The sequence below is a fragment of the Eublepharis macularius genome, chromosome 7 (assembly GCF_028583425.1).
Source record: "Eublepharis macularius isolate TG4126 chromosome 7, MPM_Emac_v1.0, whole genome shotgun sequence".
Lineage (NCBI taxonomy): Eukaryota > Metazoa > Chordata > Lepidosauria > Squamata > Eublepharidae > Eublepharis > Eublepharis macularius.
In genome coordinates, this window is record NC_072796.1 from 142,499,370 (window position 1) to 142,515,129 (window position 15,760).

The following is a 15,760-nucleotide window of genomic DNA, read 5'->3' on the forward strand; positions in this document are numbered from 1 at the left end:
AAGCTAAAATGACAGAAGTTAGGCTATCATGCTTTGGTCACATCATGAGAAGACAAGATTCTCTGGAAAAGTCCATAATGCTGGGAAAAGTGGAAGGCAGCAGGAAAAGAGGAAGACCTAAAACGAGACGGCTGGACTCGATCAAAGCAGCCACGTCCTCCAGTTTGCAGGACCTGAGCAACTCTGTTAAAGATGGGACGTTTCGGAGGTCTTTCCTTCATAGGGTCGCCATAGCTGGGAGGCGTCTTTACGGCACATAACACACCAAGCTTTACGAGGCATCCGGTGCGATCCGCAATACATAATACGATGCCTGGCTAACGAGCACAAACGCGCCTCCAAGGCAGCAACGACGCAGCCCCGCAAGGTCCGCCAAGCCTTTGCTCAAGACCGGCCACGCCCCCTTCAGCCGCACGGCCACGTGCGAGAAGCTCCTTCCCGGCTTCTACTCGCGGATTCTTGTTCGAGGACACCACGCCCTCCTGGGCGGGGCGTCGCAGGGTAATCGTGACAGACTCCACCCCCGAGGGGGGGGCGGTGCTGCGCGGCCCCGCCCACCCCAGCAGGCCACGGAGGAGGCGGGGCCGAGCGCCGCGAGAGGCCAATGGGCGTGGGGGGCGGGGCCCCCGGGGGCCGTCGGGCCAATCGGCGCGCGGCCGGGCGGGTGGCGCGGCCGGGAGCTGGCGGCGGAGAGAGCGGCGTCCAGGCTGGAGTCCGTCAGGGGTAGAGCGGCGCCATGGAGCTGCGCCGGACGGTGAGCCCAAGCGCTCTTCCCTCCCTCCCGCCCAGGCCATGCCCGACTCGGGTCCTGGCTGCACGTGGGAATGCGCCCCGCAGGGGGGAGCCGGGCTCGGATTCCGCGCGGCGCTCGGCGTCCTCCGTCTGGCCTGCCCGGCAGGGGCCGTCGGGGACCCCGCGCGCTCGGCAGCCTCCAGCCCGGGACGCGCCGGCAACTTGGCGGGGCAAGAGCGCCGCCGCCCGGGCGGAGAGGCCCGTCGTGCCGGGCGCTGCGCTCCCAGGAGGGCGAGGCGGGGCGTGCCCGCGGGCCTGGCTGCAGCGCCCGCACCCCTCGGCGGGCAGAGCAGGGCCTCCGGGCCGGGGGGTGGGTGGGCTGCCCGCCCGCTGTGCCTGCTGCGTGCCCGGCCCGCCGGAGCGCCTCCCCGGCCCGGCCCTTTGTCCTCCCGCCGGCCTCGCAAGGGCTGCCCGGGGGTGCGGAGCTCTGGTGCCCCGGAGCGGAGAAGGGCCGGGCGGGCTTCCGCGGAGGCCTTCCCGGCTGGTGCCCCCGTGGCTGCGCGCCCGGCAGGGACTGGTGCTGCCCAGGCCGGGCGGGCCCCTGCAGCCTTGGCGGGGTGGCCTGGCGGAGGCACCGCGGGCAGCCCCGCAGCTCAGCTGGAGCAGCGCCTGGGCGGCCGCCCCGGGAAGCCCGAGCAGGCAGCTGCTGCGGCAGCCCCCGAGGGGACCTGGGCTCGCTTTCCAGGCGAGAAGGAAGTCGTGGCCGTGCCGCAAAAGTCTGCGAGGCGCCGGCGCTGGACTGCCTGGGAAGCGGGGGCGAGGAGGGTGGGCTTCGCCGCCTGGCCGGGCGGTGGGCTGTGTGGCCATATGTGGGGTGGAGAGGCCATTCCCCCGCAGGGCTGGCTTTCCTGAGCGGCGGATCTTGCCTCCAGCCCGCGCAGCCTTCACGCGTCTGGCGCAGCCCAGAGAGATGTTCCCTTCCCCCCTCAAGGAGCCGCCTTTTCCAGTCGCTCGCCCCCATGGGAGGCTTCCTGCAGCAGAGGAAGGCGCCACCCTTAGCGGAGACGAGCCATCCTTCAGTTGAACCCTCTCTGCTCTCCCGTCCTACATGGGACCCCCCCAAGGTGGCTTACCACAAATTCAAAAACATTAAAAACAAACCATAAGACCAGCAGGAGAACTTGCTCCAGTCCACAGATTAGCAGGAGTCGTCTGGGCTCTTTGCCGGAGAAGAAATGTCACAGAGGGGGAAAGGTTGAGTTCCCAGAACCCTTTGAAAAAAGACAGGCACATCTGCCTGGCACCAGAATCGCAGCCCTGCTCACAAGAAGACCTGCTCTCGGTTGGCTCCCTGGCTGTGGAAGCGCTGCCAGTTAGCCCGGTCTCCAGTCTCTGTCTGTCTCTCGTTCAAACTCGGACACCAGCACTGGCCATCCCAGATCTCAAACACCAGTTCGGGACTTCTGAAGTGAGGGGGGGGGGCATTTGCCTGTTGTTGGCCTCATCGGATCCCAAGTATGGGGTTATCGACAGTCCTCATTTCTAGGGCGGTAATAAGGATCATTTGGTCCTGAATGGGATACCTTTTGAGTACTGTGCAAGTGGTACCTGGTGTTACAATCTGGCTGTGGTTGCCTGTGTTCCCAAACTTTTCCTTCCTTTAAGGAAAACCTCTGGTTTAGGCTTGATGCCATGTGTAGTTTTTCAGTGTTTTGCAAAACAACAACTTTTTTGGCAAGAAGACAGCCTGCAGGCTAGCAAATCTGTTGACCAGCCCTGCTTGCCTCGAGCTGTCCTGTAGCTGTCCTGTGTGATAAAATGCTCAGGGACCTTGGCAGCTTCTGCTGTGCTCGGAACAGGAGATCAAGGTCTCCCCCAGCTGCCCCATCCTCCTTCAGGCTGTAGCTGGCAAGTCCTGCCGGTTATGCAAATGTGCTGCTGGTGTGGTTGCACCAGATGTGCTAAGCTGGCCACATCGCCTTCTTCCGCACCATCTTAGATTTGCCATGGCGAGCGGCCTCCCTCCAGCTCCTCCAGTTCCCAAGCTCATTCTGGTGAGGTTCCACTGAGAGAGCAAAACAGTTGACAGTGTTAAGTCCCCCCCCCCTTCCCTTGATCTTCAGTATTTTAAAATTTCACCCAGAGTCCTTGGGAGTGTTGGAGCAGTTGGTGCAAATCCTTTGCAGAGAGCCAGCAGCCACCACCTGGTTTCACATCCCAAAGCCAGTGTGCTAATTTAAGAACATGGCATGCCCCGTGGTGGAAATGGAAGCGCCAGCTGCACACGAGAGCGCCCTGGCACTGGAGGGCATGCTGGACACCGAGATCTGCTGGGGCAGTGGCACTGGAACCCCCCAGGGAAGGCCACGGCTCCTGGGGGGGGACTTGGAGTAGAGAAGCAGTGAGAGGGTTGAGCCTGCTGACTTCTCCCCGTTATCTCTTTGCCACGGGTGCTTTTTAAAAAGTTGTAGTTACTCTCTGAGTGTGAGAACCAGCTATTTGTGGTGGGCAGAGTGGCATAACGGTGGGTTTTGCATGTTGCTTGCTTTTTTGCCGTACACACACACCATGCCCAGCTCCTGTGTGAATCCAGAGGGCAGGTTGCCCCCACTTCAGCACAGTTATACGCAGATCTGAGTTCTACCTATGTGCATGTTAGCTGAGGGCAGACAAAAGCATGTGCCTGTTCAGGAAGCGTGAAGATGGAGTGTACGTCCACTTGAGTTCTGTCTTCAGATCAACCAGGGCCATATCTTGAGAATCAACAAGGTGCGGGTTCAAACATTCTTGAAGGCAATCGCCATCTTGTGGCAGGGAGTTCCACATGCATCACCATGGTTCTGCTGGATTGGCCAGTGAGCCGCTGCATCAGCAAGTCCCTCCATTTTTCAGCAGTTCCGTCAACATCTTGCACGTCCTCATTACAGGTCCAGATCTGCCGCTTCCATCTGCTTCTGCTGCAACACAAGAAGAACGCCTGGCTGCTCTCAGCCCCCCACTGCAGGCATCGCTCGGGTTCCCAGCCCGCCAGGTAATGGGGAGTGGGGTGGAGTGGGATGTTGGCAGCACTGCGGCTCTTTCTGTGTTGCTGCGGCTGTAGGTTCTTGGCCCCGATTGCTGTGCCTCTGGGAAGCCCTGTTTTGGGTGCCTCTAGCACCCGTGTTTTCAAGAGCCCTGAGGCAAGAGGAGACACAAAGCAGGACCCCCTTGTATTGATCTAAGCGAATACTTGACAGGCTTTAATGCTACAGGCGAAAGCCTGTACAACTGCCTGTGCAGTTTCCTATGATGTCCTGTAGCACGTGCTGTTTTACGGATAGCCAAACAGCTATTTTTTCATTTGGGAATTTACCCATGGAGTCTGACCCCCTTGCCTGATTGACATTGCAGACTTGTCCTAGTTCTGCATACCGAGTATCCGTGGTGCCTGTGGTCACAGAGATTTGCTCTGGTGGGGGGGGGATGACATCCGTGCCAGTGTGTCTCGGCATTTCTCTGTCTTTTCAACACAGCATTTTGGCTGACATCTTCCCCTCTCTATTTCCAGTTTTCCATCCCCGACGGGGCTGCTGAAGAAGGTGTTCCTGGGGGTGGCCCTAGGGCTGCCACTAGTAGCTGGAGTCCGGTATGCCCTTGCTGAGAAGCAGGAGCGCCGGAAAATGAGGCTGCTGGTGGATGGCATGGGGCGCTTTGGCAGGTGGGTTCTGGTCCCGTCGCCTTCCCGTGGTCTCTGGAGCTAGGGACGCATGACAGGCAGGGTGGGGTGTGGGCTGCAATCGGGATCACTGACCCCAGATCCCATACCGGGGGGATCCACGCAGGAGGGAGGGAGAGGGCACGCTGCACACACACAGCACATTGCCCTGTGTGGGTTCCAGGGTTGAGCCTTGGGGTTCAGGACTAGTTTGCCCTTTGGCTACACTTGGATCCTGCACTTGGGCCAAGCCAGGATGGACGTAGCAGGGGCAAGGAAGCGAGGCTGAAGGGGTCTCTCTGCTCTCCCCCAGGTCCCTGCAGGTGGGCATTCAGATCTCCCTGGACTACTGGTGGACGGACCGCATCTTGCTGAGGGGCCTGGACGAGGTACGGCGCCTGCAGGTTGGGGCCCTTTTGAGTGCAGCCTGGGATCCTACCGCCAAGGAGCTCAAGGGCCAGGCCTCCGGGGGCCTGGAGGGCTTGCTGGGCCCTGGACAGCGGCCTGCTTCTTTTTAAGGGGTGGCAGGTTGGTGTGGCCCTGACCTGGATGGCCCAGGCTAGGGAGGGTCCATCCTGGCTCGTACTGGGATTGGAGACCACCAAGGAAGTGCAGGGGCCCTATGCAGAGGCAGGCAATTTATTTATATTTATTTATTTTTCAATTTATATACCGCCCATCCCCAGGGGCTCTGGGCACTGAACAGTTAAAATCGATAAAAACAAGAACTAAAATCAATATACAAACAATAAAACAAATTAACAAAGTGCAGTGGTGGGGAGAACCCTCCCCCACCCCAAAGGTGGGAGGCCGACATGGCACCGCCCCCTTCAACCACCAAACGCCTGGCGGAACAGCTCTGTCTTACAGGCCCGGCGGAACGATAATATGTCCCGCTGGGCCCGGGTCTCCATTGACAGAGCATTCCACCAGGCTGGGGCCAGGACTGAAAAGGCCCTGGCCCTGGTTGAAGCGAGGCGGGCTTCCTTAGGGCCGGGGACCACAAGTAAATATTTATGGCAAACCAGTTCTGAATGACTCTTGCCTTGAAAACCCCAGCAGAGTCACCATAAAGCCACTGTGGCAAAAAAAAAAAAGAATGATGTAACCCCTGGCAATAAATGAGGGTGTGCAAAGCAGGTGAGTGCCACGCTGAGACACAGGGCGCTTTGTTGGGGACGTGGTTGACTTTTGCCTGAAAGCTGCAGCCCCTTGTGCGGGGGGGGGGGGGGGGCAAGGCACAGAGGGCTCAGGCTGCCTGAAGCAGCAGCAGCACAGAAATGTTCTGAGTCAGGGTCTCTGCAGCAGTGGCAGATAAACTTCTGAATTAATTAGTGAATGTGGGCAGGGGGAATCGCAACTTTGGGTGCTACGCACTTAAAATCCCTGCATGCAGAGAGGTAGCACATGAGGAGCCAGACTCTGTTAGAATTTTTCTCCCTGGGGTTGGAACTGCAGAAGCGGGTGGGGGCTGGGCTCGGGGGGAAGCAGCCTGTGCCTGCTTGCCCTGGGATGGGATGGACTCTCCAGAGCCCTCCAACCGAGGAAGGAGCTCACTGGCTATCCCTTGTTCTGTCTTCCCTGTCGTCAGAACAGCCCGGAGTACATGGACATTGTGTCCAAGTGCCACCAGCGGGCAGCCGACAGCATCGTGTCCGGCGCCATCCAGAACGGGGGCCTCTATATCAAGCTGGGCCAGGGCCTGTGTGCCTTCAACCACCTCCTCCCTCCCGAGTACATCAGCACTCTGCGGGTGTTGGAGGACAAGGCACTCAAGCGCGGCTACAGTGAGGTGAGCGAGGGGCGGGCGGGCAGGCAGTGGGGGGTAGCAATGCTTCTGTAGCAGAGGTTTTGATGGATGAGACCCCCAGTGCTTCCTCCATGGCAAGGGCATGGGCAGACACACACAGGAGGCCAGCAGCAGCGAATAACACTGGAGACGTTACCCAACTACATCTCACTTTCTAGGGGATGCATTTCCTGGCCCTGCGATCCCACTGCTTACGTTTTCTGCATAACCTTGTATATGAATTTCTGCCTAGTGAAGATCTATGCATGCATCTGACGAAGCAAGCTCTCGCCTCTGCTACAGTTTTAAAAAAAATGTTTGTCTTTCAGCTGCTGTGGCACTTTGTTTATTTGCACCCTTAAACGGATTTATAAAGCATCCTGATTCACTCCATAAAAAGATTTATCACATATCAAATCAAATATTAATTTAATCTTCTTATAGGTCAATATTGGTTGACTGGAGAGATGGCTTTTTATTTCCTATACTGGGGTCTGAAGTACTAATTGCGCAACAGAATTTGGTGAAACCTGGTCAAAGAGGGAAGAAGTCCCATTTGGATGCTCTTATGTTCAGTATCTGAAATATTGTGAAAAAGCAGTGGGAGGGGGGGGCTTGGGTGTGGAATTACTGCTTTTTGTACATGAAAGCATATTTTACAAGTTGTTTCTAGATGGCGTTTTAAACACACGCACACACACACCGTGCCGAGAAGATGAAGTGAAAGGGAAGGGATAAATGTCTGTTGAGTATGTTGGAAACGTTGTGTGGTAGTCCATCTACCCCAGGTGCTTTGTTTCTCCCAACTGCTTTGAGTGCAGCTTTTACTTCACTTTCTAGGATTTCTGGTTCTTCAACAAAAGATTCTTTGTCAAAAGTATCTGTCATGCAATTGAATGTATCTTCTAAAATACTGTTTAAAATGGTATCTGGTCCTGAGTTCCTTCTCCTGACCCAATTCTGCCTCTTCACCTTTGGTTTTTTGCTGCTGCCCAGGTGGACGAGCTCTTCTTGGAGGACTTCAGTGCCAAAGCCGACCAGCTCTTCCTGGAGTTTGACTACCAGCCGATAGCTGCCGCCAGTCTGGCCCAAGTGCACCGAGCCCGGCTGCAAGATGGCACCCCAGTGGCTGTGAAGGTGAGGGTTTTTTGCAGCGGGGGAATGGGGACTGCTGTCTGCGCTTGTCTTTGAGAGACGCCATCGGTGGGCTGATGCCAGGGGGCCTTGGACAACATTCGTGGGCTTCGCATTACAACCGCAGGCCCCATTCCCTCCACCCAGACTCTCGGACAAGTTTTCTCTCGCTCTGCAGGTCCAGTATATCGATCTGAGGGATCGGTTCAATGCCGACATCCGGACCCTGGAGTTCCTGTTGCAGATTGTAGAGATCATGCACCCCAGTTTTGGGTTCAGTTGGGTCTTGAAGGTACCAGCCGACAGTGGGTGCCCCACTATGTCTCTTTCTGTAGTTGCTGATTTAACCGGGGTGGGGTGGGGAGGACCAGCCGAGCATTTGGAGACTTGCATTTCCTGTTTGTGTTCTGTGCTGCTGCCAGTTGTTCAGTCCGGGCTCACGCAGGAGGCACTGGAGCATGCCAGAGGCCGTTTCTATAGCTTTTCTTGCAGGGGGGGAGGGGGCTCTGAGACAAGGTAAAGCAAATGGGCTCGGGTAGGTCCCCGACTCCCTGCTGAATATGGGTCTGAAAATGTCAGGCCTGGAATGACTGGCAGCTCAGTTTGTGTGAGTTCCGTTTGGGCGGCACGCGACGCTCCAGTTCAGAAGTAGCCGTTCTGTGCGGGCCTGACGTGGCTTCGGAAGGGTTTCTTTACATGCACTGTTTGCATAAAGGGGAGGAAATAATCAGAATGTGGGAAGGGGAGAGACAAGAGGGTGAGGAGCCGTAGGCATGAGTAAGGTATTGGGGCTGAAGCCTGAACCAGACTCCCCCAAAGGGTGACCCCAAATACCAAGAACCTGGCTTTTTAAAGAAGTGAAACAGGATGCTCGAGATCCCATGTTGGACACGGAGGTGGTACCAGCTTCTGGCTTTGGTGGTATGTGCCGTCAAGTCACCTCCGGCCTCCGGCCTATGGCAACCCTCCGAATGAAAAACCTCCAAAATGTCCTGTCCTTAACAGACTTGCTCAGATCTTGGAGGACGCGGCTTCTTCTTTTGAGTCCAGCCATCTCGTTTTAGGCCTTCCTCTTCTCCTACTGCCTTCCACTTGTCCTAGCATTATTGTCTTTTCCAGAGAATCTTGTCTTCTCATGATGTGACCAAAGTACGATAGCCTCAGTGGGGTCTCCCCTAAATTCTTAGGGGACTGGATATTGGGAAGGGGTACAGCTCATCACAGGTGTCTTGGGCTTTGTGTGTTCACTAGCAGTGCGTGTTCTGGCAACAGTGTCTGCCCATACACACACCCGTTTGTGTCGTGCCCAGGGCCAGCCTAAGGCATGTGCGCACACACGGCCGGGCTCCTTGGCAGAGCTGCAGGGGTGATGAGTTGCAGCTGTGGACGAGCGCATGATTTGAGAGCGGCACCCTCTCACCCTCCAGGGGGATCGGGGCCACAGCCCCTGGCCCGTGTGCTGAGCCCTTCAAAGACGGCCGGCTCCTTGTTGCTGGTGGAGCTGTGGTGCTGGCTGACTGACGCCCGTTCCCTCTCCAGGACTTGAAGGGGACCCTGGCCCAGGAGCTGGACTTTGAGACTGAGGGTCACAACGCGGAGCGCTGCGCCCGGGAACTGGAGCATTTCAGCTTCGTGGTGGTGCCTCACGTGCACTGGGACAAGAGTAGCAAGGTGAAAGCTGGAGGGTCTCTGCTGGGGTAAAGGGCTGGAATGGGGGAGGGGTTAGAAGCTGCTCCCCCCCCACACACACACACACTGGATGGCACTTCGGGGAACGCGGGGGTCTTGCTTTCTGCCCCAGTTCAAAAGATCTCTGGCCCCCTTAAATTAAAAAAAAAACACCACAGTCCAGATAATTCTGTTTGTCAGGACCATGAAAAGAACATATAAATGTGCAAGTTTGTGGGTTCATCAGAACTATTCTGTAGAATGGATATTTTAAAAAAAGATTTAAAAATGTTTTGAAAGAGAAAGGAAAATTCCCAGGGACGGGATACCGAGGCATGGTTACGCTGCTTCTAACGATGCGTGCTTCGAGTCACATTCAGCTCTTTTGGGCAAGGGGCACTAAAACGATCAAACTCTACAGGTGTTAACAAATTCTGACAATTGTCTCTAATACCTGTAAACCAGTGAGACTTGAAATCCCTTTTCGGAAGAGCATTGAAAAAATGTGGTGGTCTTTGTTTTAACTTGGGAGATAAATTTAAGATCTTGCACGAGGTGTCAGTCAAATCAGCCTGGCCAAATTCTGTAGTTTAACTCCTGTTGCTTTCTCAGAAAGTCTCTCCCTAGTCGCCTTATCCTCCTACTGCCCTCTTGAATGCACTCATCAGCCTTTAAGCCAGGGCACCTGAATGCACACAGATCCAGAGGAGTTAGTCTGGAGTTGCAAAATAGTAAAGAGTCCAGTAGCACCTTTAAGACGAACCAACTTTATGGTAGCATAAGCTTTTGAGAGCCACAGCTCTCTTTGTCAGATGCATCTGACGAAGAGAGCTGTTTCTCGAAAGCTTATGCTACAATAAAGTTGCATCTGATGAAGAGAGCTGTGTTTCTCGAAAGCTTATGCTACAATAAAATTTATGCTACAATAAAGTCGCATCTGACGAAGAGAGCAGTAGTTCTCGAAAGCTTATGCTACAATAAAGTTGCATCTGATGAAGAGAGCTGTGGCTCTTGAAAGTTTATGCTACAATAAAGTTGCATAGTCTGAAAAGTGCCACTGGACTCTTTACTATTTAGAATATACACAGTATTCACAAACATACACAAAATACCTTTCTTGAGGGTTTCAAAAGCTCAAAAGTTACAGGTGTTGGGGCATACATGAGCAACAGAGAACCAGTGTTGTATAGTGGATAGAGTGAGAGACTAAGATTTGGTGACCCAGGTTCGAATCCCCGCACATACTGTCTAACCTGCCTCACAGGGTTTGTTGCGAGGAAAAAATGGAAGAGAGCGGAATGAGGTAGGCCGTTTTGTCTTCCCATTGGGGAGGAAGGCAGGGTATAAATGAAGCTAAATAAATAAATCCCAGAAAGCCGGCAAACGCCTGAGCAGCTCTGACATGACATTTTGGTGGAAATAGGAACGTTTGGAGGCCGAAACATAAGCCCACTGCGGAGGGAGCAGCCCTTTGGAACTAGGGTGCCACCCCGAAAGGAGGGCTTGGCTCTCTTGGCATATGCTCAAGTATACACACACACAGAGAGACCACAGAAGGTTTAGGAAGTAGGAGGCATCAAGTCCTCAGTCTTTTCCCAATAACCACAGGGGCTCGGAACAGATGGAGAAATGGAGCAGATGCAGTTTTCCCTAAACAATCTAAGTCTGTAGAGACTAATTAAACTATTAATACTAATTGATATAAATATAACTAGCATTAATAACATCAGTACCTTTTGGGGTGTGTTGATAACTGATAATTACGGCAGACTCGCATCAGATCTTGCCCTCGTACCAAGTGAGTTCTAGAGGTCTGTGTGGAAGGAACTCTCGGGTTGGTGCCCCTGACCTGAGGTCAAAGGGGGCCAAGTGGGAGAGGTGGTGGTTCTAGGCTGGCCTTCCCTCACCGCCTCCCGTCTCTTCCTCCTCCTTTCCAGCGGGTCCTGACAGCTGATTTCTATGAAGGCTGCAAAATCAATGACGTGGAAGGGATCCAGAGGCAAGGCCTACATCCCAAGGATGTGAGTTCAGGGGGAGTGGAAAGAGCAGAGGGAAGGGATGGAGAATATTGGGGCTTTTTCTGTTGCCGTGAGCTGCCGAGAGATCCACAGGGCCTGCTTCCTTTCTGGCTGCATTTACAGGACTGCTGCTTTTGTAGTAAAGCACCCCTTCCTGTCATCCTTTGGGTAATGCGGGATGGAGCACTTGCCTGCTTTGCTCACTGCTGAGGGGCAGAGTCTTGGTTCTGGCGGGAGCACCGTTTGGGTGCCAGCAGTCCCCTGGCCCTTGCTGCCCATCTCTCTCTTTCTCTACCCGCAGGCAGCATCCAAGTTAATCCAGATGTTTGCAGAGCAGATTTTCTTCACCGGATTTATCCATGCAGACCCTCACCCGGGGAACGGTATGAGAAGCCGCGCCTAGTAACGGATGCGCTGAAATGTCATCTCAGACGTCAGGACCCCCAAGCCTAGCCTGTTGAACTGAGCTTGGAGCAAAGCTGCTGCACAAAGGACTGTTGCCCGCCTTGTGACCTGCTGCTGTCCGTGGCTGACAGGCCTAGGGGGGGTGGGATGTTCCTGTGCATGCATAGTGAAGGAAGTAGGTGGGTGGGCTGCATTCTGGCAGCTGAATGAGGCGAGAGGGCATTGTGTGGAAAAGTGGCAGAATGAGGCTCCGGGACAGGAAAGGCTGAGCAGACCTGTAGTGGTCTCTGTTGCCAGCAGGGGCTCGTGGTGGCCCCTTCCATCGCGCACTGCCCTCTTGTCGCAGGGTGTTGAACTGGACGCGATTCTCCCTAACCTGCCACTCTGCCGTCTCCCTCGCAGTTCTGGTGCAGAAAGGGCCAGATGGGAAGACCCAGCTGATCCTCCTCGACCACGGCCTCTATGAGATTCTCCATGAAAGGTAAGAACCACAAAGTGGGGGCAGGAATGTTCCCTTCAAGGCCCCCCTTTGACCCAGGGCAAACGCCTGGCTGCGGGGCCCTCCTCCATGCTTCTGATTCGCCTTGTGGCTCCTGCAGAGACCGCGAAGCGCTGTGCAAACTCTGGCGAGCCATCGTCTTGCGGGATGACGCAGCCATGCAGAAGTACTCCAGGAAGCTGGGAGTGAAAGGTGAGCGGGTGGTTTGGGCAGCTGTCGCTGCGGTGCCACCTCTTTCAGCTGATGGGTTTCGCACTTAATGCCCCGAGGCAGAGGGCAAGACCTCCACCAGTGCTCCTGAGCAGGCCGCAGCGGGGGTTTCCCCTTTCCTCTTTGGGGGTGAGTTGGCACTTGGGGTTCTTCTGGACAGATGTGCCTCCTCCAGCCCCTGGCTCTTTTTGAGTCCCTGGCAGAAGGTTCAGGAATCCCGACCGCCCGCTGGGCAGGCAAGGCGGTGCTTTTTTTAAAAAAGGGTCACTCGGAAAGTGACAGCCTGGAAACAACTTTTTTTCTCTAGAGAGAGAGATGGGAATTATTTCATTGGTATGAATAACATTTCTAGGGGCTCAGGCAGAGAGAGCAGCAATGGACTCCCCCGCCTTTAGGTCTCTGTTAGCAGCAGATGGGGGGAAAGGGCGAGATTTGGATCAGGATTTTGGTGCTGGTGGGCAGGGAGGGTGACCACCTCCCCCACTTCCAAGGACAAACAGCAGCTGCAGGAGGGGGGTTCGCATCCAGCAAACACCCCTCCATAGTTGTCTGCAGTACACCGTTTTTCATGTTCTGTTCTCTAATGGTCTAATCTGGTTTTATATGCATTATGCTGCTCTTATGGTATTGTTTTCAATTGTGCTATCTGCCTTGGTTTTTGGCAAGAAAGGGTAGACTGGTACAAGTAGTAAATAGCAACAATGGCCCTGATCTAATTCAGCAGTGGAAATGGGAGATCCTAGGCCCCAGCACATATCGCAAGCATCTTCCCAGTTGTCTTGAGGCTCCTCTCTTACCAAGGAGCTGCAGCCTCGGGGCCAGGGAGAGGGAGAGGGAGGGAGGGGCAGGGCAGTCCTTGCTCCTCAACCCCCCCCCCTCCCTTCTAGCCCAGGATTACCTCCTGTTCTGCGAGATGCTGCTGCAGCGGCCCATCAGCATGACCCAGCTGGCGCTGTCCAACGTGCTGACTCGAGAAGAGGCTGCCTATATGCGGGACATGGCCAAGAACCGCTTCGACCGCATCATGCGGGTGCTGAAGGACCTCCCTCGGTCCATGCTGCTCGTCTTCCGCAACATCAACACTGTTCGGGGCATCAATGTGGCCCTGGGGGCCCCCGTGGATCGCTACTACATCATGGCCAGAAGGTGGGCAGGACACAGCAAGGCGAAAGGGTCTCGTGCGGGCAGTCGTGGAACGCAGCAGGCTGGCTGGGCAAGGATTGCTTTGGGCTGATGGGGCAGGATGCCAGCCAGCACTGCCAATTGCTGCCCTGTAGGGCTTGGCTTGCTTACTTGAGCTGCCTGTTGTTTCCATAGAGCACAAGGCAAGATCTAGGCAGGGCTACGGAGTGGAAGTTTTGCCCCCTGAAGCCGACGGGTTTCTGTTTCTTTCCCGTTTTGTTGAATTTTTATTCTGCTCCCCCACAAGAGTTGGGCTTTTGATTCTCTTGACAGTTCAGGTCGTAACAGACCAGTGTACGTTTTTCTCCTCTTAACCTGCTTTTGCAGAGTGGGGGGGATAGGTGACCTCAGGCTTTCCAGGAAGCGTACTTACATGCAGCTTCTTGTAGCAGTTGGAATTCTTCCCACCTTTTTGCAACATGTCTTAGGGGGTGGCTGTAGGAGGCAGCTGCGCTGGCCCCACCTCCTAAGGAGGCCGGGAGGCCTGTGCCTTTGAGAGAACATTGCCGAAGTGGCGTTTATCACCCCAGAGAGGGGGGCAGGGCAGGGCAGGGCTGGCTTGACGGGTGAGCAGTCAGAGAGTAGTCAAGGCATGAAATCAAAACCCTCTGGAAATACAACACAACGGTCGATGCTGACCGTAGGGCTGTATCACAAAGCACCGAATACCTTTACTGCTGTGGGCCAGACACTGTGTCAAGCCACTTCCTGATTGAGGGGAAAAGAGAAAAGGCCCCGTTTGGATGAAGCTTCTTTTGGCAAGCAGTGTTCAGACTGGCCTTTTTCTCTCCCTCCGCCCCGCAGTGCAGTGAAGTGCTGGAGCCGAACCGTTGCCCAGAAGCAGCTCGGCCTCAGTAGAATCTTCCTTTTCCGCTGGATCCGCTCTCTCTGGGCGAGCCTCAAGTTTGAGGTTGCACTCAGGTAAGGGGTGTGTGTGTTGGGGGGGGTCCTGCGGCCATGGGAGGGGCTGCTCCCCCTCGAGCAGAGAGCAAGCACGGCTTCTGGGGAGGGCAGGTGGAGTGTGGCTGCCCTCGCTTGACCTCCTCGTCCTTCCCCCAGGCTGCAGATAGCCTCCATGAGGCTGACGACCTCGTTCCTGCGTTGCCTGGTTTTTGCTGGCTTCCTGGAAGAGAGTGAGGAACAGGAGCAGATCTACGAGTACCTGCAGGGGTAGGGCAGCTGAGGGGCCCACCCTGCTCAGGCCTTGCAGGTGGGACGGCCGCGAATGGCAAAAGGACCTTCTCCTATTAATAATAAAATCCTAGTCGCTCTGGCATTCCACTCTGCGTGTTGCAACTGCTGCTGCCAGCAAGGGGGCTGAAGGTACTCCACGCACCTGTCTCCCTGGAGCAAGCAAAAGGGCTGGCCGGCCCATCCAGAAAGGAGGCCCATTTCTTCATTGGTTCAGGAATTATCACAGTGGAAAAGGAAAGGCCCTTGAGAGCAAGCCCCGGCTGCAGCAGAGCCACCGTCCTGACTGAATGGGCGGGGGGGGGGGAGGAAGGGCCGACATGTCTCTCTCCCTGAAAGGGGGCTGGATCTCTTTTCCACTCTGACAGCAGCCTGTGGCCTTTCTCTCCTAGGCCCTGGTTTCTGAAGGTTGTACTGCACAAGGCCGGCAAGGAGATGAGGCTGGACAGTGGCCTTCTGTACAGGGATGCTGGCAGGAAGTCTGAATATTTTACAATGGGGAAGTTCCTAAAACATCACTGTTCTGAGGTAGTTTTGCCTCCTTCGGCTTGAAGCGGAGGCTGTGGGACCTCCTAATTCGCGAGATGCCCCCCATCATGTCGCTAACTCTTCCCAGACCTGCCCTCCCTCTTGCCCAACGGCAGCTGCCTCATGGAATCCCATAATACCCACTCCTCAAGGCCATTCTGGCCAGCTCCACAAACAAGCAGTCCAGCCACTGAGTTTTTTGAAATTTCTTTACAAATACGTATCGGTTTTGTACAAAAAAAATCTACACACACGCAAAGGACAGAGAAAAAATAATCCAGCAAGAAGGAATTTACAACTGGCGATGGGCCACCAATGAGATGAGCCACAGCCAGGCCTGGGCTGCCCCCAGCCCCTAGAAATGAGCTGTGACACGATCGATCTCCAGCAAATCTTCCAGGATCTGAAAGGGGGGGTGGGGAACAAACATGTTAGAAAGGTGGGAGAAGAATCCCAGCAAGCAATGAGCTCCTCACCTCTGCTTCAGGCAACGGAAAAGCTGCATTTTAAATTCCATTGTGTGTGGAGGGGAGGAGGCAAATGTCATGTCAAGAGGATTTTCCCTCCAGGTCCCTGAGCCCAGGTCAATTTAGGATAAGGGGTCTTTGAACCCACCCTCAGTAGCAGCTACCTGCTTGCTAAAGTCTGTATTGTAAGTTACAGTGGAATGAGAATGATGCAGGCTGGGCCATGCACAACACTGCCGGTCT

General features: G+C 55.1%; 2 protein-coding genes across 4 annotated transcripts in view; one reads left to right on the forward strand and one right to left on the reverse strand.

The window, feature by feature from the left end:
- Window positions 1–668: 668 nt before the first annotated feature.
- On the forward strand, window positions 669–14,594 carry ADCK5 (aarF domain containing kinase 5). Of its 2 annotated transcripts, XM_054985132.1 has the most exons (15): window positions 669–754; window positions 3,660–3,763; window positions 4,280–4,429; window positions 4,740–4,815; window positions 6,018–6,218; window positions 7,212–7,352; window positions 7,528–7,641; window positions 8,889–9,020; window positions 10,955–11,038; window positions 11,337–11,418; window positions 11,843–11,921; window positions 12,040–12,131; window positions 13,037–13,295; window positions 14,136–14,252; window positions 14,391–14,594. In XM_054985132.1, exons 1-15 carry the CDS (start codon window positions 737–739, stop codon window positions 14,503–14,505), a joined length of 1,764 nt encoding a protein of 587 aa, XP_054841107.1. In that variant the 5' UTR covers window positions 669–736; the 3' UTR covers window positions 14,506–14,594. The 2 variants fall into 2 exon arrangements, with proteins under 2 accessions (XP_054841107.1, XP_054841109.1); XM_054985134.1 differs by lacking the exon at window positions 6,018–6,218.
- A 657-nt stretch (window positions 14,595–15,251) lies between these two features.
- The window catches only part of CPSF1 (cleavage and polyadenylation specific factor 1), a 35,268-nt gene continuing 34,759 nt past the window's right edge, over window positions 15,252–15,760 (reverse strand). For both annotated transcript variants that reach the window (XM_054985408.1, XM_054985407.1), the window contains exon 38: window positions 15,252–15,453. In XM_054985408.1, coding sequence (XP_054841383.1) covers window positions 15,406–15,453 — 48 coding nt within the window. In that variant the 3' untranslated portion in view covers window positions 15,252–15,405. The remainder of the gene's footprint in view (window positions 15,454–15,760) is intronic.

Excerpts from the sequence above, each read along its gene's own strand:
- ADCK5 (XM_054985132.1), top strand. Across the intron at positions 3,764-4,279 it reads TCGGGTTCCCAGCCCGCCAG|TTTTCCATCCCCGACGGGGC; the intron begins GTAATGGGGAGT and ends CTCTATTTCCAG. Across the intron at positions 11,922-12,039 it reads TATGAGATTCTCCATGAAAG|AGACCGCGAAGCGCTGTGCA; the intron begins GTAAGAACCACA and ends TGGCTCCTGCAG.